This window comes from Xiphias gladius, chromosome 18, assembly GCF_016859285.1.
Source record: "Xiphias gladius isolate SHS-SW01 ecotype Sanya breed wild chromosome 18, ASM1685928v1, whole genome shotgun sequence".
NCBI lineage: Eukaryota > Metazoa > Chordata > Actinopteri > Istiophoriformes > Xiphiidae > Xiphias > Xiphias gladius.
This window is the reverse complement of record NC_053417.1, coordinates 28198543-28224504: the sequence shown is the minus strand read 5'-3', so window position 1 is coordinate 28224504 and position 25962 is coordinate 28198543. Positions and strand designations below refer to the sequence as shown.

The 25962-nt window shown below is 44.6% G+C and overlaps 2 protein-coding genes across 9 annotated transcripts; one reads left to right on the top strand and one right to left on the bottom strand.

Annotated features, from left to right (window-relative positions):
* Positions 1-18275, top strand: si:dkey-96f10.1 (6-phosphofructo-2-kinase/fructose-2,6-bisphosphatase). 7 transcript variants are annotated; one of them, XM_040153537.1, is made up of 15 exons: positions 708-812; positions 5066-5231; positions 5941-6066; positions 8208-8304; positions 8467-8533; positions 8623-8697; positions 8795-8851; positions 10112-10233; positions 11297-11504; positions 11607-11753; positions 11904-12008; positions 12749-12878; positions 13270-13332; positions 13551-13615; positions 14393-18275. In XM_040153537.1, exons 2-15 carry the CDS (start codon positions 5117-5119, stop codon positions 14450-14452), a joined length of 1437 nt encoding a protein of 478 aa, XP_040009471.1. In that variant the 5' UTR covers positions 708-812; positions 5066-5116; the 3' UTR covers positions 14453-18275. The 7 variants fall into 7 exon arrangements, with proteins under 7 accessions (XP_040009474.1, XP_040009475.1, XP_040009471.1 ...); XM_040153540.1 differs by lacking the exons at positions 708-812; positions 5066-5231 and adding an exon at positions 1-225; XM_040153541.1 differs by lacking the exon at positions 5066-5231 and having other exon boundaries at positions 689-812.
* Positions 18195-25962, bottom strand: ndnl2 (necdin-like 2). Of its 2 annotated transcripts, none has more exons than XM_040153546.1 (11): positions 25761-25849; positions 25506-25569; positions 23944-24063; positions 23772-23835; positions 22763-22842; positions 22544-22638; positions 22339-22415; positions 22164-22206; positions 21948-22010; positions 18779-18893; positions 18195-18664 (listed from the first exon to the last, which is right to left on the bottom strand). In XM_040153546.1, the coding sequence occupies exons 2-11, from the start codon at positions 25554-25556 to the stop codon at positions 18569-18571; spliced, it is 804 nt and encodes a 267-aa protein (XP_040009480.1). In that variant the 5' UTR covers positions 25557-25569; positions 25761-25849; the 3' UTR covers positions 18195-18568. The 2 variants fall into 2 exon arrangements, with proteins under 2 accessions (XP_040009480.1, XP_040009479.1); XM_040153545.1 differs by having other exon boundaries at positions 18196-18664; positions 25833-25962.

The window sequence follows — 25962 nt, the reverse complement described above, 5'->3', positions numbered from 1 at the left end:
ACTGAGGAGGAGGACCAACGTTTTAAGAGTATTTGACGAGCTGCAACTGGCCTGTATCGACCGACCATCACCGCGCGGAGCAGGGCCAGGGACACACACTCTGTACACACACACACACAGTCCGCCAGGAATAGATTTGGAGGATGAACAGCGCGGCGGTTACGCAAGACGGAGCCGAGGCGCCGGGGGGCGCGGGGAGGAAGCTCCGGTTCCAGCGGCCGCACGGTGAGTGACAGAGACACACGCGCGCACGCAAGCGCGCACAGCTCACGCTATGTCCAGGTTTTCGACCCCAGCAATTTAGTTACGCAACCATGCGCGCGCACACGCACCCGTCCTCTTGTTTACCTCAGTCGGGGAAGTGAGGGAGAGACGGACGGCGCGCGCGTGCGCGACCCCGTGACGCGAACTGTCGATCAGTCTCATTGATCACTGAGCGGAGCTCGGAGTGATTCGGCCACATGTGCGCTCACACACACTTCTGCACCATTACGTAAGCACCGCGGTGCTTTCGCGGAGGTTCCGCATGTGCCGCTGGTGTGTGTCCGCCCGCAGCGACGCAGCGGACACGGTCGGGGGGAAGGAACCAGAGGTTGCAGCTGCACGGCGGAGGACGCGTGGCTGGGCCTGGGGGTATGGGTGGGGCGGGGGCGGGGCGGGGGGACGGGGGGGTCACGCATTTATTTTGGGGTAGTCTTCTGACGAGGAGCGACCCACGTGGCTTCAGGGTCTCGGCCTGAAGAAACAAATGGAGTCCAGGCAGAACGCGGATCCGGTGCGGCGGCCGCGGCGCGTGCGGTGCGAGAGCACAGGTGAGGTTTGATTCAAGAGCAGACAGACTGGTAACCTGCACTCGATCCCTCACACACACACACAGGCACAGGCACGCACGCGCACACACGCAAACAAACAAACACACACACACACAGCTGCTGCGTGACTCAGTCATGCAGCAGAACATGTTCTTTCTTTTCTTTTTTTCCGGGAAAATCGTGAAATCCGCTTCTCGAATACTCGTTGACAACAGCGGTGGAAGAAATAGTCAAAGTACCGGTAGAACAGTGTGAAGCTACTGTCAGCGCCGGGAAGTAACTGAGTACATTTACGCAAGTACCGCACCTAAAGCACGGGATCGCGACTTGTCATGTGACCCCCGTTTATGTCCATGTCCGACGTAAGTGATGAGGAGCAGGATTCAAAGGTTCACCTGAAACTAATCTGAGACCTGATTGGTCCACGTCCAAAAAAAACAAAAACCGAGCCGGTGTCTTCCAGAGTCCAGAGTCGCTCAAGCCAACAAGACCGGGACGGTCGGAAGATGCCGACCTGACGCACTAGCTACGGCGGGGCCACCGTGGGCCCCCATCCCTCCCCCTGGAGGCGCATTGGGAAGGGAGCCCAAGCCCGAGCAGGTTTCAGTGCCTGTCCTTTAGGGATCATTTCTCTCGTTCGTTACATTACACCTCTGGTGAACGTCGTGGTATCGTTACTTGGCTTGAGACTGTACATGCATATATCTCCAGTTTACTAGGGACACCTGGCGAATAGTAGAATACAACAGTCCCGCAGAAAGTTCCACTGTCACGAAGGTCGTAGCATACGATGAGTTAAAGTAGGAATAGAAAATACCCGTGGTGGAAAGTAATCGAGTACAAATTTGAGGTACCGCCTTACTCGAGCATTTCCGTGTCACTTGATACATTTCACGCATTTTTACTCAGCCGTGTGTGTCCGGGGGCTTCGGTTGGTCGGTTACGTCACAAATAACGGGGAACATTCGAGGAGCTGATGAGATGGTGGAGGTTAAACTACCGACCGGCGCGTCGAAGAGGTGAATATCTCAACCTCGCCCTTCTCCTGGCTCGGCCAGCTCCCACCGTGGGATGATCTTCTCACGTCGAGCGAGGAGGGTACCTCTCCCACCGGGGTCATGTTTCTGCACTGAGGACTTTTACTTCCGATGTTTCGGGCCCATTTATCGTTTAATACCTGAATTAGTCACCGAAGTAACATTTCGGTGCAGGGCTTTTATTTGTAATGGAGTATTTTTGCAGCGTGATAATGCTACTTCTACTCGTGTAATGAATCTGGATGCTTCCTCCTGCCACTGAAAAAAAAAAAATCCTCTGTTACAGGTAAAGGTCCTGCATTCAAGTAAAAATGACAGCGGCACAACCGTCGAGTCCTCAGTGCATCAAAAGTAAAAGTACGGAAATGCATCAGATTTATTGTCAACCGGTCCGTGTACAGGTACAGAGCCGGGGGTGAGGTCTCGTTCCTCCGGGGCCCGGCGGTGCCAAAGCTGACATTTTAAGCAGCGAGGAAACGCCAAGATAACGCAGAGGACGGGAAACACAAAGCGCCGCGAGAGAGTCAAGCGTGTAGCATGTAAACATGGCAAACTTGTGCTGGAGGAGGAGTTGCTGTGGCCCAGTAGTGAAGTAACTAGTAACTAGTATCGGTCAGATAAATGTAGGGGGGTAAACGGTGCAACGTGTCCCTCCGGAACGGGAGTGATGAAGCACTTCAAGTGCAAACGGCTGGGGTTTGTACTCGTGTCCCGCACTTCTGCCCAACTCGCTCCGCAGGCAGGACCTCTAACTGTAACGGTGCAGCGCGGGGGGGAAACGTGCTTAACTGGCGCTGCTGCGTGACAGGCCGATCATTTTGCCAGATGTGCGTCCTCACATATCGCTGTCAAACAACAACCACTGCCCGGAACACACACCCAAACAGCTAGAAATCCCCCCCCCCCCTCACATTCTTACTGCCTTTTCTGTCTCTCCCACACACACACACACACACACACACGTGCGGGCGGGGCTTGGCTTATGTAAGACGTCATCTGACAAAAATCACAATACAGCTGCTCAGCGTGCCTGTTACTCGTCACGCTAAACCACATTCTATATGATGGTGTAAAGTTTAGAGCTGCGCGCGCTGATTGGTGGATGTTTCCGGGCTTCACCGGGGCGGTGAACGTGACTGACAGGTCACCTGACCAATCAGAGGCACTCCATCCCCTGCGACAAGCCAAACAGGTGTGCTGACTGACAGAGCACTGAGTCTCCTCCCACTCTGACATGGTGTGATCAAGTTCGAAATCTGTTCGGTTCTCCTTATTTCGTGCTCTTTGACACACACACACACACACACACACACATGCGCGCACACACACGGTACACAGGTCTATACACACATGGCTGTTTGAGCCATGTCAGAAACGCAGAGAACACTCACTCAAAATCCTCTGGAGAAAACCTGGGTGCCATGGATGAAAAGCAGGCTGAGCCAGCGCAGGGGCTGTGAGTACTCGCACACACACGCACACACACACACACACACACACACACACACACACACACACACGCGCGGATACTAGCTCCTTTCCTTTCACTGCGGTGCGAAAGCTTGGGCCAGGTGTGGGGCAGTCTCAGTGCGGGGATCGACGTTGCCCTGTTAAACCGCCGGTTTGTGTGTTTGCGTTCAGGGGATTAGAGCACAGCGTCCCAGTCTGCGGGAGACCGGAGGGCCACTCACCCCGAAGGTTCATCACTCTGCTCCTGAACCTGATCTGATGATCCCCAGCACTTTAAATCCGTGGGGTCCTGAGATGATTAATATTTCAACTGTATCACTGTAAACACTTTTTATTTTCTCTCATCTTTTAGTTTTAATGAACAATTGAAACCATGTGAGGGGTTTAGAGGGGGGAAAGGTCTCTGTGGCTGAGATGCTGGGGCCCCAACTAGATACTGATTTTTTTTTTTTTGGTGAGGGGTCACAATCCGAAAAGGTTGGGAACCGCTGGTTTAATCTTTGACAATGTTTTGTCATTTCTGTTATCTTTCATAAAACAGGTTTTAATGCAAAATCCTAATCTGAAAAAGAACTATAGCAGTGAGATAAATGTAGTACCCAAGTAAAGCAGACCTGCTTCAAACTTGCACTTGAGTCCACTGTCGATTATTTTTTTTAAATTAATCGTTGGTAGACACTCGGCGAGGAGCCGTAAATTGTTCTTCTCAGGAAATTAACTCAGTCAGACCTGAACACGTGTCCGCATGACTTAATGTGACTCACACTTCCGGAGGATATCATTATCTCTGGTGTCCCTCCGGAGCGAGCCTGCAGAGAGCCACTCAGAAATCTCAGGGCAAAGACGCGTCGCAACTTGTACGAGACGGATCACATTTGCGAGTTTTTCTTCAGTATCACAGTGGGCCGGTGATAGTCGCCTGTACGTCCGTGGGTGCACGGAGAACAGGAACGGCTTTTACATAACTCAGCCAATTTGCCAAAATGTAAACAAACATAGGCTAAAAACACCAGGTTTAAAAGAGAATAACGGAAGCTGACTTTACAACGGCACATTGGACGACCTCTAACAGGCTCTCTCGCTCCTGGTGGTCTTAGTTTTGTCTGTCCTCGCTTCGGTTCCCAAATATGCCTGCATGTTGGTGTCAACGTGTTTCCATCAGATTAGAGACACGTTTTCACCGAAAACAGAAACAGTTTTGACTCGCTCCATAATCACACAAAAGTCAAAAAAGGCAAAAATAGGGTAGGAGCACAAGCAGCTCTTCCCCCCGCTGGGGAAAAAAAACCTCAGAGATCCACTTTAAAATACAGGGATGTCCAACCTGCAGGGATTTAAATTACAGCAGGAGCAGCCAGGTCACAGGGAAAACCAGAGGTAAACAGTAGTTAATTATTGCAGGAGTTGGGGTTGAAAAAGTTACCTCACATGCTCTCAAGGCAGGATTAAAGTCACTGATCAGCACTGGTCATGTTGAAACCCCCCCCCGCCTCCCCCAGAGACACAAATCCACCCCAAATGGGGCTTCAAACCATTAGTGGCTTGGTAAACTGGTTCAAAGTTTCAGCTCTAGATTCAACTTATATTTCTGAAATCTTAAACTTTTGCAGGTTTAATGAGAAGTGTAATGAACAAGAAGTCCAGACAAAAAAATCTCTCAGTGCTGCTGTTGACACCGTTTGATCGTACGAGTTACTGTCCAATGTGCAGACTGTGTCACTCGCTTCACTGTGGTTTCATCTTCAGGCCCGACATGAGAATCAGATCGACTTTATCTTAAGCCTGCAGCTGCAACTAATGGTTATTGTCGCCGTCGCCGCCGTCTCGTTTTGTCTGACCAACAGTCCGAAACCCACAGATGTTCTGTCAACAATCCAGAATTGCACATTGGAGAGGCTGGAGCTAGAGAACGGTTGGTTGGCATTTTAGCTCGAAAAATGACTGAAATTGTTGATTCATTATCAGAATATGCATGTGCAATGGTTAGTGACAGGCAGTACAGTTAAGAGGATGCAGCTGTAGAAGGCTGTTGCATATTTTTACTTTTTTCTGTCACTTAAAGTTAATTTTGGCTGCTTTTACATGCGTGGACAACGGTCAAAGGAACAGTTGACATATGGGGAAGTACGTTTATTGGTACTTTTCTACTCGCACTGGACTAGATCTGCCTACCAGCCCCTCCAAAGCTCCCTCTGTTCATCGTGTTGTATCTCGTACGTTTTGATCTGTACAAAAACCCAACGTGTAAACATGACAATTTGTGGATGTTACAGGGGGGCTATGTGGGCTATTTCTCGCCCCTCAGCTGTTTCCAGTGAAACCAGTGGAGACTTCAGCGAGACACTCGTCCCAGTCGACAGACAGTTCAGCACATAACCCCCTGTACCATCCTCCTTCACGGGTGCCGGTAGGCAGATTCCCCCCTAGTCTTTATGCTAAGCTAAGCTAACCGACTGCCAGCGGTCTGACTCAGTCTGATTGGTGAACAACACAACTTCTGAGACTTCTGATTGACCTTGTGTGCAGGAGGTGGTTTTCCAGCAGACGCCCAACAGTTTTCACGCATCCTTCTGCGAGTCCGGCGCAGGAAATTTAACACCCTGTGTTTCTGTGTGTTTCAGCGTCGGTGCCCCAGTTCACCAACTCCCCGACCATGATAGTGATGGTGGGACTCCCGGCTCGAGGGAAAACCTACATCTCTAAAAAGCTCACCAGATACCTGAACTGGATCGGGGTTACAACCAGAGGTACCGTCTCGGGCTCGCTGCCTCCAAACCCTGTGATCATTCTTAACTTTTGGTCTCAGTGCTTGGACTCATTCAGCTGGAAAAATGTTTTGCTGTGCCGTCATATTTAGTATTTAAAACAGGTTCAGGTTGTGGAAATTCAGGACAGCAGAGGAGAATTCAGATGTTTTTATTCCACACTAAACCTACAGTGAGTGTAAACAATAGCAGAGGAGCCTGGGTGTTGCTTTGCATCAAACTTTAAGATGTTCCTCTTACTTTGCCCACCCTGTTTGTGTGAAGCATTATTTGTTAAATGGTATCAGTAGCATATAAATAGAACTACAGATGTTGAGATCAAGCCAAGAAAGTGTTCCAGATACTGGCTTCATAACTTAACACGTGACCTCAAGTGTGTTCTCTCCCTAACAAGCTAAAAATGAAAGTGCTAATGTGAAGCTTGATTGGTGTAAATGATGTTGCTGGTTTTGCCATCAGCTCTAAGAAATAAGAGCCAGACCCATAAGTGGGCCGGGGCGAGCTATCGGCTGATATTAGCTTAGTGCAGAGCTACAGTATTGGTTTATATGTACTCGCTGGTTTTTAACCAGAAACTGCGGGACACAAATGCCAGACGAGGTCTGAGATCATTTAGAAACAGTGTCACCATGACATAGTTTGTCCACTAGCGAGTGTGACTTTTTTTTTTTTTTAAACATGGTAAAAATGTAGGTGTATGTGTCTTTATCACAACTTTTAAAAGAAACAAAAATAAGGAATACACATCAAGATTGTTTGTTTATATATCTGTTTATGTTTCAGTTAGAATCAGCCAATATATCATTATTGGATATATTAAAAACTTTTGAATATTAATATCAGTATCGGCCTCCAGAATCCAGAATCCAGCATCGGTTGGGTTATATAAGAAACGCTACCAACAGCTGTTAATGGCTCTTGTTATTTTTAAACTTAAATTCTGTTATCTTTAGTTCCCGGTCTGGACGCTGGGTTTTTTTCAAAGCAGCTTGGCAGCGTTTCATCAGGGATAAACATGTCCAAAGAGGAAACCATGTCTGCGCTTCATTTAGCCGTGCCTGCGAGCCACGGGCAGCGCATGAGGCAGCACGCACGCTGCGAAGCGGAATCTCTGTCAGCTGATAATTAATCAGCAGCAGGAGGTGGAGAGACGCTGTGATAAACTCTAATTTCATCTCTTCACAGCTTTTTAAGCGTCAGCAGAGACACTGCAGAACCTTTTTCAACCGTGGGAAATGTGCTCATTTGTATCTACTGTTTTCAGTGCTGTTGCTGTGGTACATGTGTTGTTTCTCAGCGCAAGTGGCGCACGTTGCTTTACGTGAGCGTTTGGAACGGCGTGGAAACCGTGCCCAGCTGGCGTAAAACCGGCATGTGCCAAACCGGTTTTGGAGCGGGAGCGCTGCTCCGCTTGGGCGTAACCTTTATTTCCTGTCTGACAGTTATGGGTCTGATTGCTGATGACAGAAGGCAGGTCCCAACGTGTACAGAGCCTTTACTGGAGAAACATTTTCAGCATCAAGCGTCCACGTGCCTAGTGACAAAGAAAAAGGAGATTTGTGTGAAAAACCAGCTGCCGGTCAACAGTTCAGTGCAGGACCCAGTGCGTCCTGGCGCCTGGAGCTCCAGGAGAATAAACTGTAGTGAGTTTTAGCAGGGCCAGCGATACTGGGTGGTGGTTTCACCGCTGTGGTCCGGACTGGAATATCCCAACAACTTCAGTGAAAGTGCCAGGCCGTGAAATTTGGTTCAGACATTCCTGTTCCCCTCAGGATGAACTGCAACAACTTACGAGATCCCTCAACTCAAAATTTAAATATGTCCAGCACTTCGGTTTGTGAGCAAAACTAATGAGATTCCCATCAGCCTCCGCTGTGCCCTGTGTTTAGTGCCAGTTAGGGAATGTTAGCATTCTAACCAGCTAAACTACGATGCTAATCAGCATGTTAGCATCGTCATTGTTAGCATTTAGCTGTATATACATCCCCACGGAACTGCTAGCATGGCTGTAGATTCTTAGCCTCGTTACCTGTCACTTGATGTTTGTTTGTTTTTTGATTCAAAAGCTTTGCACGTGAGCCGCGACTGGACGTGGAAAAACATAATTTCTCTCCCTTTAACAGTGTTCAACGTCGGGCAGTACAGGAGAGACGCCACACGTTCCTACAACAGCTACGAGTTCTTCAGGCCCGACAACGAAGAGGCCATGAAGATACGCAAGTATGGACCCTCAGCCTCACACGGTCTCACTGCAAACAGCGTGTGACTTTACATGTCTCATCTCCATGGAATATTAAGCCATACATATATATCTATCTACGAACATGTCAGACTGTTTTTGAAATATTGCATTATTCATTTTTTTAAAATTTCCGTGAACAGGGCCTGTGCCATCGCTGCCCTGAAAGATGTGTGTGATTACTTCACCAGAGAACTGGGTCAGGTCGTGGTGAGTGAACGCCAACGTCCAAAAATCGCTAGTACTTTTATAATTGAATCCAAAGAGAATCGGCCACTCATCTCCGTTATCTCCGTCAGGTCTTCGACGCCACCAACACCACCCAAGACCGGAGAGAGGTCATCCTCGGCTTTGCCAAAGAAAACGGTTACAAGGTTGGTTCTTTCTCTGCTCCATTGCAAGAGGAAACCTTCGATTGAAATGCATCCAAATTGTGCTAGAATTTGTCTCTCTCCTTTCCCACCTGTTCAGGTTTTCTTTGTGGAGTCAATATGTGACGATCCAGAGATTATCGCTGAGAATATTAAAGTAAGTGTGTGTGCGTGTTTGCGTTTGTTTGTGTGTGTGTGTGTGTGTGCGCTGACTTGTGCAGGAAGTTGTGGTTCCAAGATCACTGTGAGAACTGTGCTTCGCGCCAAGAGCCATTTTGAGCCAAGACCCAGTGTGTTTCCCCCTTGTTATTGGTGAAACAGACTGAACTAAGCAGGCCCTGGTTGGAGCCCCAGTCACATACTGCCAGGTCACGTGGGTCCTGGCAAGATGTGCTTCTCCATATGTGCAAGATACTTTGAACCCAGCAGGAGAATCGTTCTCCGTATGTGCAATCTTTTACTTTCTCTTCCCCTTTTTCCTATTTTCAATTCATTTTAGTTCACCTCAGTTCAGCAGAGTGCCGTTTAGATCACTTAATTCTAAATTGTGTGTGTGAAAACATGGACTGCTGTGTTTGTAGTGCCCATAACTCATTTAATACCTTTTTGAAAATAAGAGTTCCTCCAAAACAAAACAAGTCTCCAGCCTCCCTCGTTTTCCTCCACTCAACAGCGCCCCGTCCACCACATCCACACTGAGCCGTCTTACCATTTTCACGTGAGATCGACTTGAGGCCACACTGTGGTTTTCTAGGTTGTTTTCCTTTCCGTCCCCTTTTCAGCTGGCAATCAACAAAACTGCATCACAGCCAACATCTGGTTTATACTGGGGCAAAGCCAGCTGACCGAATCATTATTATGTGGCTGCTGTGGTTTACAGGTTATGACAGCAAGCGGGGGATTCGACATTTAAAATGAGAGATCTCAGAGAAACTTAGAGGCATTGAAGTCCTTCTTAAACTCTCCTGCCACACACTCTCTGACCCTCACTGGGCAGCTTTTGTAAGTTGTTTTGGAAAAAGCTCCTTTTTTGGGAGAGAAAATTAGGCTTTGGTCTGTGAGGCCGGCTCAAAGAGACAGAAAAGGATATGTTTACCAAACTAGACAGATAAGCGTGAACGTACTTTTAGTTGTGACTTAATAAGTTCATATTTCAAGAGTTCCTCTACATGAACTCTTTAGTCTCTGGGTTAGTTTGCAGATTAATTGCGATCATTTTTAGATATTTTTGAGTGGGATGCTGTAGTCAGTAAATGTAAACCTGACGGCCAAACGAGGGGAAATGTTTAGAACATGAAGATGAAAATGTTGCACGAGGCCCATTGTGTCCCCCAGAAGCACGTGATGTTGGACACCAGATGAGGACACACACTGTAGCCTTATGTCTCACTCTCACACGCTCTCTTTGTTAAAATAGCAAGTGAAGCTGAGCAGTCCGGACTACACAGACTGCGACAAAGAGGAGGCTGTGGAGGACTTCCTCAAGAGGATCGAATGTTACAAGTTGACCTACGTCCCACTGGATGACAGCATGGACAGGTGACGGCATCAAACCCAGCCCAGTTTCCCTGTTTACCGTATGTCCTCAAATAGCGAGCGGGGCCTTTATCTACCTTTATGTGAAGCAGACTTGTGTTAGGAGCAGGCCTTTATTTCTAATTCTCTCCGTTTGATAAGTAAGAATGGGCATATTTAAGTTGAAAGCCTCGTCTTGATCCGCTACCGTTTGCCCCGTTGAAATTACTGCATTACGCTGTTAATTCAAACTCTCCACGCTCCCTGTCAGCGTTTTAAAAGCCCTCTGGTGTTTTGGTTGAGAGAAACCCTTCATTTCTTAACAGGGCTTTTATTGTGGAACATTTGCAGGCGGGCCATATGCAAGAACAGCCCGGAGAGATGAAAAGGAAGACAAAGCAAAGTGGATCAGAATTAACAAGAGTGTGTGTGTGTGTGTGTGTGTGTGTGTGTGTGTGTGTGTGTGTGTGTGTGTGTGTGTGTGTGTGTGTGGAAGTCTGATATATCTTATAGCTCTGAGCCACAGACCTCCATGTTTTCCAAAAACTATTAAAACACATCAGGGAGCCACTCCACTGTAGTTTATTTAGACTCAGTCCCACACACACACACACACACCGTCCTGCTGCCACAAATACTCACTACTACACCAAATGTGGATTAATCCGCCGCTGAAACTAGTCCCCAACAAATGCACCATTTCCTCCTTTTTTTGGATTAAAAACTACAGTGAGCAGCTGTTTTAAGAGATTGCTGAGACCTTTTAAAAAAAAAAAAAAAAAAAAACTATAGATCTGTGAGGTGTTTTTAAAGATTCTGGTCTTCAGCAGGAACCAATGGACTCAGAGCTGAGAGCCACAGACAGAGGAGGGCAGTCAAGTATTGAAAGACGAACTGACACATGGGTTTTGGTCTTTTCATGGGATTTGTTGACAATAAGGAAAACCTATCACCAGCCGTATCCTTGGACAGAACTCCTCCGGATCTCAGAGATATTGAATGAAGACGGCTGTACTGTTCCTACCACGTACCGCTGCTCTGTCTGAATAAAATGAGGATTTTCTGTTCCCTCCTTGTCTTTATGTAGGAACCTGTCTTACATTAAGATCTTCAACGTGGGCAGCAGATACCTGGTGAACCGGGTCCAGGACCACATTCAGAGCAGGATAGTCTACTACCTCATGAACATCCACGTCACCCCGAGATCCATCTTCCTGTGTCGCCACGGAGAGAGCGAGCTCAACCTCGTGGGTCGTATCGGGGGAGACTCTGGGCTGTCATCTCGCGGGGCAAAGGTTAGGAGACTGTGGTGTGTGTGTGTGTGTGTTTATAGTGTGTGGACTGCATTTAGCATAGATCCTGTCCCCATACTTATGTCCTCTCTGTTTGTCTGTCAGTTTGCCAGTGCTCTGGGTACCTATATGCATGGGCAGGCTATCAGTGACCTGAAGGTCTGGACGAGCCACATGAAGAGGACCATCCAGACTGCAGAGGCTCTGGGAGTCCAGTATGAACAGTGGAAGGCCCTCAATGAGATAGATGCTGTGAGTGTGTGCGAATATGTGCGTGTGTGTGCATTCATAATCTTTCTGTGTCCACAGCATGTGATCTGCCGTAATTTTATAGATATTTACATGTTTTCTTACAGTCGTTGTGTGTGTTTATATCCTGTGCTTCTGCGTTTGCTGCGTCAGGGGGTTTGCGAGGAGATGACGTATGAGGAGATTCAGGAGAATTACCCAGAGGAGTTTGCACTGAGGGACCAAGACAAGTATCGCTACCGGTACCCCAAAGGAGAGGTGAGTATTGGCTACGAGCAGAAACTGTGCTGACGGTCGTCTTGCCACCAGGGTCTGTTTACATACGACTGGGCTGCTAATGCACGGTGATGGTTACGCGCAGGCAACGTCGCTAAAAGGCTACGGTGTAGTTGAGAGAAACAGGGTTCAAAGCTTGGAGGCTGTGCAACGGATATGTGAATAGTAAAACCTTAATTTTATGCACAAAAATATCAACAAGAAAATCAGCACCCGCATACCAGACCTAAAAACAACCGAAAGCTAATTTAGTTTTTCCATTTAACTGAGCCACATTACACTGACGCCTGTAGTTTGTGATAAACACTAGAAAGAGGTTTTCTCTGATTTAGCAGATATTTCCACCGGTGAAAAGTAAAAACAGTAAATTAGGAGGGTGACCACAGTAGTTGTTACACCCGTTTGACTCAAAGCACTGCTGAGCCTCACAGAGCTGCTAACCTGGCTGTTGTGTCTTAGTCTTGTTGAGCACTTGTTGTTTCAACTAACAATTATTTTCATTATCTTATTTTTTTTTTTTTTTTTAATTAATCAAACAATCATTCAGTCTTTTAAGTGAAAAAGGGTTTAAAAAAAAAAAAAAAAATCAACCAACCGTCTGAAATCCCAAAATATTCCGTTGGACATGAACTAAAACGGAGAAAATCAGCAAATCGTCACATCTGAGAACCAGAGCCTTTAACAGACTGTACCTCTGTGGCGATCCCATGTGTGTGCACCAGTCGTACGAGGACCTCGTCCAGCGCCTGGAGCCGGTCATCATGGAGCTGGAGAGGCAGGAGAACGTTCTAGTCATCTGTCACCAGGCCGTGATGAGATGCCTGCTGGCCTACTTCCTGGACAAGAGTGCTGGTGAGAAAAAATACAATTCTCTACAATAGCACCGCCCAAGTCTCCATGTTTTACACATGCGGCGGGGTCCCACCTTTTTTAATGCTTACCTACAAAACAGGTAGGTTTTTTTCCTTAAATTTTCACTTGTTTATTTAAGGATGGATCATGTTCTAGCCAAACAAACTGTAGCTCCTGTACACAAGTTAAATCAAAATGTCCAGATTCTTACCTGCCTACATTTTTTCAAGTACGAGAGAAAAATTGGCCCCAAAATCTCCATATCTCCCACAGTTTTGCTTCTCTACAAATAATTTCTCTAACAGCGAGACTTGTGATAAATAATCATCAAGGATTAAGTCAAGAGTCTGACCTATGTCACACTGTGACCTCTTCTCCCCGTTTGTGTCAGATGAGCTTCCCTACCTGAAGTGTCCTCTCCACACAGTCCTGAAACTCACCCCAGTCGCCTACGGTCAGTCTCTCTGTTTAAAATTGAAAATTTTATTCAGAAACTCGTGTTGTTATATATTTATTAAATGATGTTTTATATATATATAGCCATCCCTTAATTTTTGGTACTTTGCCGTCAGGAGGTCGAAGTCTTAATTGAATACCTGCGAAACTAATGACAGAGCAGCAGCCAGCGAGGCTACCGACTCATCTTCGTTGCCGTTTGTCTTTTTCTCTCAGGTTGCAAAGTGGAGTCTGTCTTCCTCAACATTGAAGCTGTCAACACACACAGAGACAAGCCGGTGGTAAATAATTTTTTTTCCTGAGTGTTTCCTGAGATTTGAGTAGCATCCGCAGAGCTTCCCGTCAGGCTGCGTTCAGCCCCAACAAGCTCCACAAATCACAGGGTTAGTCCCAAGCTCCACGTGGCCTGGAAACCAAACCCGGGGCAAACATGGAAAGTTCGACAAGTAGCTCAGCTAAATTAACTCCCACCCCACATCTTTATCATCATCAATGAGTGTGACACAGGTCTTTTTTTCTATTATTATATCGTCACAGTCACTAATAAACTAGCAGGTAGGATTGGCTGAATGCACAGGACACACCTCCTTCAACCTGAACACTACACTATGGGCTGTAGATTGAGAGTTTGTGAAAACCAGTTAGTAACCGAGCAGAGAACTAGAAACAGATAAAAGTAAAGGATAAATGTTTGAAACATGCAGCCACTCAAAGCGTTAATGGTACAAATGCAAACCTGAACCAGTCCTAACTTAAAGAAATTCCAGGATCACTCTCTGGTACAAAACAAAATGAACTATTCTCTGATCTAGATGATGACAGCGTGACAGTCGGGTGCAGTTCATGGAGAGATTAGTCAGTAAATCAAGCTGAAACCATACAAAGTGGCTGCGGGGGAGGCAATAATATGCTTTTGGAAAGTGAGAGGACGAACACACAGTACAATTCGTATTGAAGTCCCTTGAAAAAAAAATCTATAAATCTATAATGGTTTTCCAGACACATTCATAAATACACACTGGCATCAGATAGACAGTATGAGTTTGTCTCTTTCTCAGAACGTGGACGTGGACAGAGACCCAGCGGAGGCTCTAGAGACGGTCCCAGACCACATCTAGAGGAGGAGACAAAACAGGGAGCTGGTTTCATTTCCATCCACCCTGATGGAAAGTGGCCTTTTCTTAATTGAAGTAATCATAGTGATCGTTGTTAAGTGGAAAACTCCTCAGCGATGAGAGTGAGACTTTTCTCCCATGGCAGCCTATTGCCATTGTAAATGCACTTTATAATGCAGGGCTCAGGCCAAATGTCAGTGACATGAAGAGGTTTCTTTTACTGTGAAAATGATTTTAGTGCTGCTGAACACGAGCCAGAGGACCAGTATCACTGTTTGGACATTCTTGAACATAGTCACGCGTTTGTCCCATGTTCCTGTCTTTCTTTTGTCCTCTTCCCCTCGTCCCGCTGTTACGTGTCCTCCCCCATACCCGCGATAGTGCATAAACCACTGTAAAGTCATAGGGGTAACATGGACTGGCATGTCGTTTGAGCCTCTTCTTTCTTTTTCTTTTGTGTGTTATCGTGTCTCTACTTTCACAGAGGCACGTCATTCATTACACTGGCAAGCAGGTTTGGTTTTTGAGCGGCTGGGCCTTGGTTGATTGTTAACGTTGTGCGGCCGAAATGAGACTTTAAGGAATAGCTCGACATTTTGGGGAATATGCCCTATCGTTAACTCGCCGGGAGTTAGATGTCCAGGACGGATGCCACTTTCACACCTGTACGATACGGCTAGCAGCCAGTTAGCTTAGCTTAGCTTGGCATAAAGCTTTGTAGCGGAGAAAAGGCTAGCCTGGCTCATTTCGAAGGTAACAAAAGTTGCCTGCCAGCACCTTTTAAAGCTCAGCAATTAACACGCTATGTCTCGTTTCTATAACCCGTCCAAAAAAATGGGGTAAAACTGACTTTTTTTGGTTTTACAGGGTTTTTTTTTTAAAATTTGACACTAGTTGCCCAGCATTGTCCAATGTCTCCAGATCTCACGACAGACCACTACGACCTGCAGTGGCTCGTTCACTGGTTAACTCTGCTACAAGTTAGACACCGAAAAGTAGTCCAGCGAAGCCTTCGGTTGTCTTCCTCGATCAAGTGACACTATGAAGAGACTTTCGCCAAGAAATAGTCCGCCCCTGGATTTTGTTACCTTTCAGACGGAGCCTGGCTAGCGGTTTCCCGGTTTCCACTCCTTATGCTAAGCTAAGCCTCTGCTGTCCGTAGCTTCGTGTTTAACGCACAGACGCGAGAGTGGCATCGCTCTTCTCATCTGACTCTTGGCGCGCAAGCGAAAAAAAATAAGCCAATTTCCCAAAATATCAAACTATTCCTTAAACTTGAACTGACCTGCAGCTTTGAGTCTCTTCTGTATCATGTTTTCTTTGCATTCACAGAGCTAAAGCATTTGAGTGTCCAGATGACAGTGGTGATTGGTTTTTGGGCGGATGTGGTTTTGGTAGGTGTCACAGCGCTGACTTTGGCCCAAAAGCTGAACGGGACTCGAATGAGAGAGATTCGGGACTTGAGGGCAAAGGGGGCTGTGACAAACCACGACACCCACAGTACTTGGGGAGTAAAAACTAGAGGGGACTAGTTTGGCACTTTGACTGCCCGATACCATGATGTGCCTCACACAACTCAAATATACAATTACTCTATGCACCCTACATACACACACACACACACACACTCGAGGTGCAGTGTGTGTAATGCTGTATGTTTTTAACGGATATTTGTCATTTTACTAAGAAACATGAGGGGATGTGGTGCAATACTTATAATGGTGGTGCAGTGTGTCTGTGTTTTTTAAATATGAAAGTATTTAAAAGGGGACTGGCTGATGGTGAAACCCTGAAGGATTACACTGACCGTGTTTATGGTGTGGGGTCTGTGCCACAAAGCAAGTTTGACTTAGTCTGGCTCTCTTCGACTTACCCGGCTTCGCTGCGCCTAACGTCGGCGATCCTGGATAACTGGTATCATGAAGCTGGGCATAAACTGGCTCTGTTAACTTGGGGTCTGCCGGTCCCGCTCTGAAAGACGCACCGTTGCATTTAAAAATCAACAGGACCATGGGTGCACTATTTAAACTCGCATGAGATGAACCAGTGATACCTGTGGAGAAATCTGGTTATTACGGTATCAAAAAAATGATATTCAGCAAGTTAAAATATATAAATTAAAATCATACAACTAGAATAAGAAGTTGTAAAAACAGGAGGAATAATATCTCAATAATAAGCGACCTATTTAAATATGGTTGGAATTTTCAACATGTTCACTTCTCTACAATGGTATGGAGTCCCAAAGTGTTCAATATTACATAAATGAATCATTAGTCATATGGATTAAATACAGCAAAATACAGTATAGAAATTAAACAATTTGTGAAATAGTATGTAGTGACACATTTTAACAGAAAAAGTAAGATGTTTACATGTGAGGGCTCCTGCCTAATGTCATGTTTCTTAACTCGTAAAGTGTGACTCTGGGTTTTGTGCACTTTAAACTGAAATTTTTAAATAATTTTTAAAATATTAAAATGTTATTCCATAACCTACTTACTTTTATACCTCATGTAAGACATTTTTTATTAGAAAATGTTTTTGTCTTTATTTCATAATGGCATTTTTCTCAATTTTATCTCACACCCCAATAATTTCTTCAGATATTTCACAATTCGCTGGTTTATATATTTTACATAATTTATTAATGATTATTTAGTGCTGTTAAATTAGCTAATTGTTTTTTTATTTACTGAAAACGAGAAATAACTAAAGTAAGGCTCTCCCTGCTGCCAAAGCAGAGAAGGAGAATACCGATAGTAGAAAATAACACTAACTTGAATAAGACCTCAGCCAAATTCCCATTAAATGATCCGAATCTGCCCAAACATTTAACGGGTTCTTCCGTGACCCATGCTCCATCCCTTCATGAAGTTCGGTGCTATTGGGTTCAGTGGTTTTTGCGTAATCCTGCTGACAAACCAACCAGCCGACAGACACGAGTGATCACACAACCTCCATGGCAGAGGTCATAATAATGACCTGACCTGATCTAAAACAGTGAGAGTAATTAATATGTATCTACGGCATAAGAGTTAGTCTGGTAAATTATTTGTTTTTGTAGAAGTCCCGTCTCAAACCCAGAGTGGACACATGGCTGACACAGGACAAAATGATTCTAAATTCAGTCCTTTTGTCCATTTGAGGATCCTGCAGGAATGATGACTCAGTGATCAGGAGTCGGTTTAGCGGTGCGGCATGGGTTAACATGGCGGTCTACCCCGCTTAAAGTGAGTCCGCTTCCTGATACTAGACAAGCTGAGTTGAGCCTAAGATAAGTGGATAACCCACTAATCTCACTCTGTGATACAGACCCCTGGTGTGTGCTTCTCAAAAGCATTAGTATTAGATTTTACAGCCTGTTTTTTGTGTCACCCGGGGGGAGCAATAGAAAACACAATTTCCTCAGGGATCCTTATTTTTCAGAGGCAGGATGCCAGCACACGATAGTGTAAATGACTGAATGCACTTCTTTCCACACGGTGTGACACATTTCTCGGTCAAAACACATGGAGTCATCCCTTTTGAAAATGCATATTCAGTTCTTACTGTCAGTGGTAGCAAGTCCACAGTGTCAAAACTGTAAATTTTGTGCTTTTTGTTTGGTCACATCAAACCGTATCTAAAGTCACAGCTTCGGCGCGCTGCTGTTCCCTTGTCTATGTAAACGTACCATTGTGTGAGAGAAATCGACAAAAAAAAAAGTGTCAATCAGTGCAAATCATTGATGTGGAATCTGTTATAAAAAAGATTTTATTTTCTGAATTTGAACAAGTAGCTGTTACCTTAAAGTCCTGGCAATAAAATGAAAATGGATACCTGATGCATTGTCTGTGTGATATTAAATGTTATCAACTTCCTTAAAAGACACATTAAGAATTTATGGCTCAAAGACCAAATACTGACGTCTGTACAAAGTATGAACATACAAATATGTATAATGTCTAACAGAACCAGAATTAGTTTTATAAGGTTTCGTACTGTGTAGACAGATATACTGTTAGTGACACAAAGTCGAAAGTAAACGCAGCACTGATACAGCATCTGTCAGCGGCTCCTTTCCTTCATCACCAGCCAGAATAAATAAAGGCAGAAGAATCTGTAATACTAGGACAGTCATCTCTGGCTGCTGGTGCTGGCCTGGGTTGAGCTGGGGACGGAGTGGGCTTCTCTGTACTGCTGACTCCAGCCCTGAGGGTCCTGTTCATGAAGCTGAGATCAAACGCCAAGTCTTAATTAGTCACAAATGTTCAGTTTATTGACTAAAGGTAAATATAATTGCAGGCAGATGCACTCTGTTCATCCACGAGTAAACCAGATACTTACTTGACCCATGAACTCGAGGATTTTGGCTTTTGACACTTCCACGTCAGCACGTTGGCCCCAGCGAAATTCATGCTCAGCTGGCTCTGTGTGAGGGATTCGCACATACTCCAGGTACCTACACACACACACACACACACACACACACACACACTTATAATTTGTAGCCCGATGTGAATCATGCTTCTGCACATTCATGAACAAGTTAACAGCTAAATAAAGCCTCTAAAAGAAACACCAGTGCCAGTTTAATGTGTCACAGACAATTTCAAATGCAAGCTGGTGCAGAACAGACAAGACTCTCCATCGTTTCCGCAAGCTAAACCTGAGACAAAGCCTGGTCCAAGAGAGCATTCAGACCCATAGCAGCCTTGGGGCTGTGCTGATTCAGTTACCGCTGAGACATGAAATACAATCCAGAAAGTCCAGTGTGAGTAACAGATCCAGGAATTTGAAGGGCTGATCAGACGCTAAGACACCGCACATCGGTTATTAGACAAAGCTGCCTTTCTGCCTGTAATACTCAGAGACAGGATTTAACATCTCTATTATGAAAATAATCGTTAGTTGCAGCCCTAGTCACGTTGCATTGCGGCCAAAGTTGAGGCATGTTCAGCTTCTTTTGCCGCCCCCTCCCCCTTTGACACCGTCACTGCATTGATGGACTTGCCTCATTAAAGTAAGGGAGAGGTTCTTGCTCAGTGGGAAGCAAATCCAGTGTCAAATCAGTTCATCTGTGTTTTTTCACACAGGGCTGTCACGCTGAACTAATACTAATAAGCAATGTGTAGGTTTATTGACCGGTTTCCCAAGTCAGACTGGTTCACAAATAGTCCAAGCATGGTATTAGAAAAACACATTACAAAAGTGTCACGATAGAGTATTTATGAACATTCTCAATATTCAGAAATTAACAAACTGGTCAAAACACTGTTTAAGTGTAAATTTGCCTGTGATCCTTGTCCTTGCGTTTACAAAACTTTTTAACCGCGTCCGTCTCATCCTGTCAGCTCTGACTAACTAACATGACACAAGGAGTCCCGGTGTGAAACGGCAGCGAGCAGCGGTTGACAAGGCTGACTGAGACTATACACAAAGCTAGGTCTGCAGGTAGCGAGAAATGAACTGTGAATGTCCCAAAACATCAACCAGCAGAAAAGGTTCAAGGCACAGAACTCTATCCGCCACCTTCCAATATCCAGTACTTCGCACCATATAAAATCCAGGGCCCTGACCAGATCCCTAGAGGTTAATGGCCAATTTGGACTGATGAGCCAACAGGGAGGTTTGCTTCTTGTGATAAGAGACATTCTTCAGCTCACAGTCACTCTGCTTGGAATCCTGTCTTGTGGATATCCGGACACAACGAGGAGGAGAAGGAGCTAGACACTAGATGAGTGTATAATCTTTAGCTCACACAAAAATGTGACATTGGCTGGTTGAAACTAATGGCTGAGCAGAGGTTGAAAGGCCGCTTTAAACAAACATGGCATATTGAGTTTCTTAGTATGTCAGCATGAGATCTTTGTTTAGAATTTCAACAGAATTTTACATCGGAAAGCGCTTATCATAGAAAAACAGAAATTACAGACAGGCTATTTGTAATTTCAAAGTCCTGTAACACCAGGATCTCCAAAGTCACTGAAAATATAAAGGCCTGAACAGGAACCAGTGGGAACATTTACAATAACAACTGTCTGGTCTCCACCCAAGTATTAGCCAGGGTTGAATGAGGAAATCTGAACACACAACAATAAATTGCTGAGATTTAAAAGGAAGATGAGCTGAAGAACATAATGGCTGATAGTGTTTGGAGTGAGTGAGTGGTCCAGCCACTCTGCTGTGGTGGTCTGGCTTCTTCCCCACCCCTCCTGCTGCTCTGTGGTGTGGTATAAACCAGAGTCTATGGTTTGAAAGACACTGGCTCTGAGCACACCAGTGAAATACAGTGATCCCAGCAAGGCTTGAACCTGGGACCTTCTGGTCACAGATCTGCTGGATTAGTGGACTGAGCTATCATGTCAATGGCTGGAAACTTCACACCCAGACCTGCACAGCCTGGGTATTCACACTTTTAGCTGCGAGGGAGGGGCGTACAATCAGATAGCTGGATTAGAGTCAACGTTTTGTAATAACCTCATTCCTCAAATGTCGTGTAAATAAGAAAACCGGTTTCTGTGATCAGGGTAGGGGACTAAAGAAACCTGATTTCAGGAATCCACTCAGTTACATCAGTCATGTGCTGATGTACAGTCAAACCAGTTACTCGGGCAATTAAATAACATGTTAATATGCAGTGTGATAACCTGGTTCCCGTGAATCCATGCATGTGGCGTGTGTGTTGTTCTGTGTCTAAGCGGACTGACAGTGCAGTGTGGGGACAGGCAGAAAGATGTACACACCTTTTTCTCACAGTGCTAAATTGTCTGAATGTAAGAAGAGGACCGTACCCTGGTAACTTAAGGGCATGTTGACGCGATGAGTAACAAAGAAAGAGGCAGGGGAGAATTTGATGCAGAAGAGTGAGAATATGTAATAATATTTCCGTGCCTAATTTGTGCACATATTCAGAATATTATATTTTCTATTTTTATTTCCCACATCTTACGTCGGCCCTCCTATTTAGTTTGAGAAACCTGATGTCTCAAGCAGGAATTCTGCTGAAGAAAGACAATTTTATGGCCGGGTATACGTACTAGAGCTGAAACAACAGAATATTAAATTCGCAGCCATGTTGGGGTCCAGGAAGTGTCAAACAATCTCTGGCTCCAGCTTCTCAGTTGTGAGGCTTTGTTGCTTTTCCTCGTCTTATGTGATATTAAAGTTAAAATCTTTATCAATATCTTTTCAACTATTGGTCAGAAAAAAACAGCGCTCAAGACGCACTTTAACACACTTTAAGCAGGAATATAATAATTAAGCAGGAAAATAATTACTCAATGATCAAAGTAATCATAAGGTGCAGCCCTAATATGTGGAACGCGGTTTTTAAAATCGACTTTTTACATGTAAGCATTTGCATGACAAAGATCTCAGATGGGGAAAGTAACAGCTGTAACAGCAGAGCAGCAGGATTAAAGGAAATGTCAGAATGTAGCAATACAGAACTGAATTCAAGAGAAGACTTGACTGTAGAAGTTAATGCAAGTGAAGGACAACTGTTACTTCTTACCTTTGACGCACAAACTCGTCTGTGACCACCCTCTTCACGTCGCCAAACTCGTCATGTTTTTCTCTGGAGAGATTTTTTTCGTCATCATAGAAGAGAATGAATAGAAACAAAACAAAACAAACATTCGAGGTCTTCAAAGTTGTGAATATGTCAAGTCATCAATAATCGGGTGCAAACTACGCACGTAAAAAGTAATACATAAAAATCTCGCCTTACCTGGGGTCAACACGGAGTTTCTTGAGAGTGTTCCAGATGAGGTCTAGAAAAAACAGAACACAACCAGGTATATTTGGGACGAGATGAAAAAATGGTGCATGGACTAATAAGAGTATGTGACTGATTCGTACTTGGAAAGAGCATAGTTAGGATAGTTGAAAGCTCTGTCACTCACTTTCTCTGACAACACCTCCCTTCATGAAAATAACACTCAGGATGACAAACAGCAGACCCATCTTTGGATTGGGAGGGCTAACACACACACACACAGAGAAAACTAAGATTTTCTCAACAAATATGTACTGAAGTTTAAAATAAATACAGTTTATATATATACTGACATGAATTTATGTACTACTGTTAGGGATAAGGATACTCACATGATCTGTGAGGCTCCATCAACTGTCTCCAACTTATTGACAAGTATGTACATGTGATTTTTGGTGTCAATTTCAACCAGTTTAAGGCCAAATACCTGGTTGAAAGAGTGGAAAAGAGCAACATTGTGACAGTTTTTTAGTCTTAATATGATATTTCTCTAATATGACAATGTTTACCTGATTGCAGTGTTGCCACTGATCCTCTCAGACTGAACAAACCTGGTCAAAAGTACGCACTGCCCTCTTCATGATTTCAGGGTAGATGTTCCTGTACTCTTTTACCACGTTTCTCACAAGGTCTGAAAAGAAAAACAGGAGAAATTATCAGAGTATAAAAAAACATACATATAGAACTATTTATTGTACATTTGTGCGTGTGTTAATGGCTTTTTACACAGTGCAATTTCGGGCTTTCCCAGGCGCAAGTTAACAGTCATGACGTGGTGGAATCTTCGGTCATCGACCAAAAACTGTGGTCTTTAAATTGTACCGTGTGCATCTGACTATATCAGAAATTTAGGACAAAAATCCAACATTGTAACTGTTAGAAGGACTCACACTTACAAATATAATCCTTTCCATTTGCAGTAGCTGTAGATATTAGCTCATGCATATGTGTCGGCCGATAAAGGACAAGAAACTGAACGACAGAAATGTAAAAGACGTGCGTCGAAACACTGTCACTATTCTACACTTTGTCCAACAGATAGTAATGACAAGTTTATTTTTCAAATTAATAAACTATTTCTACTTCTGTTCTGGTTGGTGTAAAGAATATTAATATGGGCCAATGAATCATTATCCGATTTTTTTTAAACTCTCAAATGTTGGTATCAGTATTAGCCCCAAAAATCAGGACATTACACTTGAACTGTTCAGACAGGCAGAGGACCTCAGCATGCTTCCAAATAAATGCCGTTAACTTCTTAAAATAATAAAAAGCTGCGTCCTCTCGCACTTTCCTCTGCTTTTTTTCTGTTCGGTCAGAGAGTGAACTCATCAAAATGGTTAGCTTAACTTCAACTTATGTTTCATAATTCATTTCAGCGGACTGAAAACATGAGTAAATGCTTTGGTACACAGTGCACTGGAGTAGGCCTGAAATTAGTGCCCTCTTTTCCATTTACTGAATGCAGATTGGATTTTGAGTTGAGAATCATTTGTGTGTACTCTTGTGACTGTATGAATGCTTCTATGAACTTGTCTGCTTGCTACAATGCAGCTTCACCTGCTCGGCGTATGGGAATCTTCTTTTGGTCCTTCACCAAGAAGTACTGCACCACCTCAGCTGTCTGCGGGACAGGTACACAAGATGTAAGAATAAATCGTTTAAAAAAAGAAAATTCTGTTTTTTCATTATTTAAAGTAACACACTTAGTGGATCCCTGTGTCTCTCTTACCTTTCGGTCGACCTGTGCAGGTGTGAGCTTCTCCAGCCCTCTCTGGACCTGTGACGTACTTGGCTGAGTGAGGGTTAGGTCATCATCCTCTTCCTGAGCCACTAAGGCGCCAGGTTGTCTCTAGATGAGGAAACGTAGGCTGAGACCATTGTCATATTGTCTGATACAGCCCCACTATCAGAACAATTAACAGAGAGTATGACCCTCAGCAAGCTTTGGTCCAGACAGACCACCAACTTTCTACTTCAACTGGCCTGGAAATATAATGTGTTTGTAGTAAGGCAGGACTGGACCCGCATACTTCTAAGTTTAACACCATGCAAGCCACATATACAGCAGCCATGGAGAAATTCCCTTCAGGGAAAGTTGAAATATGTTTGATAAGAAGCGCTGGCACACAGCAGGATGAGAAATTAATTTTAAGAGTATTAGCTGATGTCTGATAAGCGTCGGTTTAACGAAGCTCCAGCAAAGCAACATGAGCCAAGAAACCTCGCAAATTTAAGATTCTGTCAGAGAGAGAAAACTACAGGATTCAGAGGTGCTATTGAATACATATTTAATCTACAACCTCAGCTCAGTCACAGTAAAAATGTTACTTAAGGCTGACACGAGTGGTTGATTAGTCAATCAACAGACATTTAACAGGCATCTGTGTTGATAATCAATTAGTCTTTTCAATTTGTTAAAAATGACCCAAAAAAAATCCTAATTTCCATTAAGAAATGTTTGCTTTCTTTTATTGTTCAGAATTTCCCCAGTCATTTCCCAATAATGTCCTAAGAAGTGTCCCAGAAAGAACTACAGTGTGTACAATGATACTGATGACAGGAAAAATAGGAATTTCCTTGAAAGAAGTTTAAATAAATATGAATTCATCATTAATTTATTATTCTCTGTGAGTATGATTCCTGTGGAAAATCTCACATTTCTGCACGTTCGGCTGACCTGTTCTGCTCTGACTTAAAGGCTATATTGGTCATTTTGCAATTGAGTATAAGCGCGTTACAGTTGGCTGTTAGAAATAATCAGGCAAGGGGGAAAGAAAGACAGAAAATATGATACGGTAACATGGGCACGGATGCACAGTCAGTGCGTTTACATGCTCCAACAGGCTCTCCAGTAATCTGGTTTCATGAGCATTGTGTAAATAAGAAACCCGAATTCCCATAATTGAGGGGGGGGGGGGATTAGAGAAACCTGATTTTTGTTCCCCCCAGATAGATCTGTCCCGGAGGTAGCCGGGTTTTTTGGCCCTGTTTACGGGTGACCAGGTTCTTCGTCGGCTTTTCACAAGTCCACATGTTCAAGACAAGAACTTGAGACGGAGGAAGTTTGACTGTGACGGCGGAGTGGCGGGATACAAGCAGATGTAATTACGTGGAACTATAACAAAGAAATAAATAATGAAGAACTAGTCTGTAAACGTATAGAAGGTGTTTTTTCTGTTTGTGAGATTGTTTCCACGTCTGTGCTACACATGTTGTATCCTGAAGGAGAGCGGGGCTAAAAACAGACGCAACACACTTCTTTTTTCCTCTTGAAAAAGAAGCCCATCTTACTCTGGTCTGAGAGGAGCTTTGCGTGGTGGGCAGCTTCTTTCTCTGCGTCATGGCGACAAGCTACCTGGGGAAAAAAACCAAACAAACAGACAACAAGAGTCAGGTCTGTGTGCTTCACACGGCTTCAAAAACGAGACTATGACGGGACTGAACGGAAGCGCGGGACACGGAAGTGGCACGGCGAACGTCGAAGCTAAAGTAGCGTTAGCTGAGGAACCAGACAGCGTTAGCGGGCAAAACCCTTAACTCTGATACCGTTTGACCGTTTCTTCTCCGTGTCAGCAGACTGCGGTAACACAACCGGATCAGTAGAAAACGTTCACTCACTTTGACTGACCAGAAACTCCTCCGTCGCTCGTTTCTGCACCGCCAAATTCCCGCTACTGCAGTTTAAGTCGCCTGATGATGACGTGGATTCACGCGCCGGACTGTTTTGTTTTGTTTTGTTTTGTTGAAA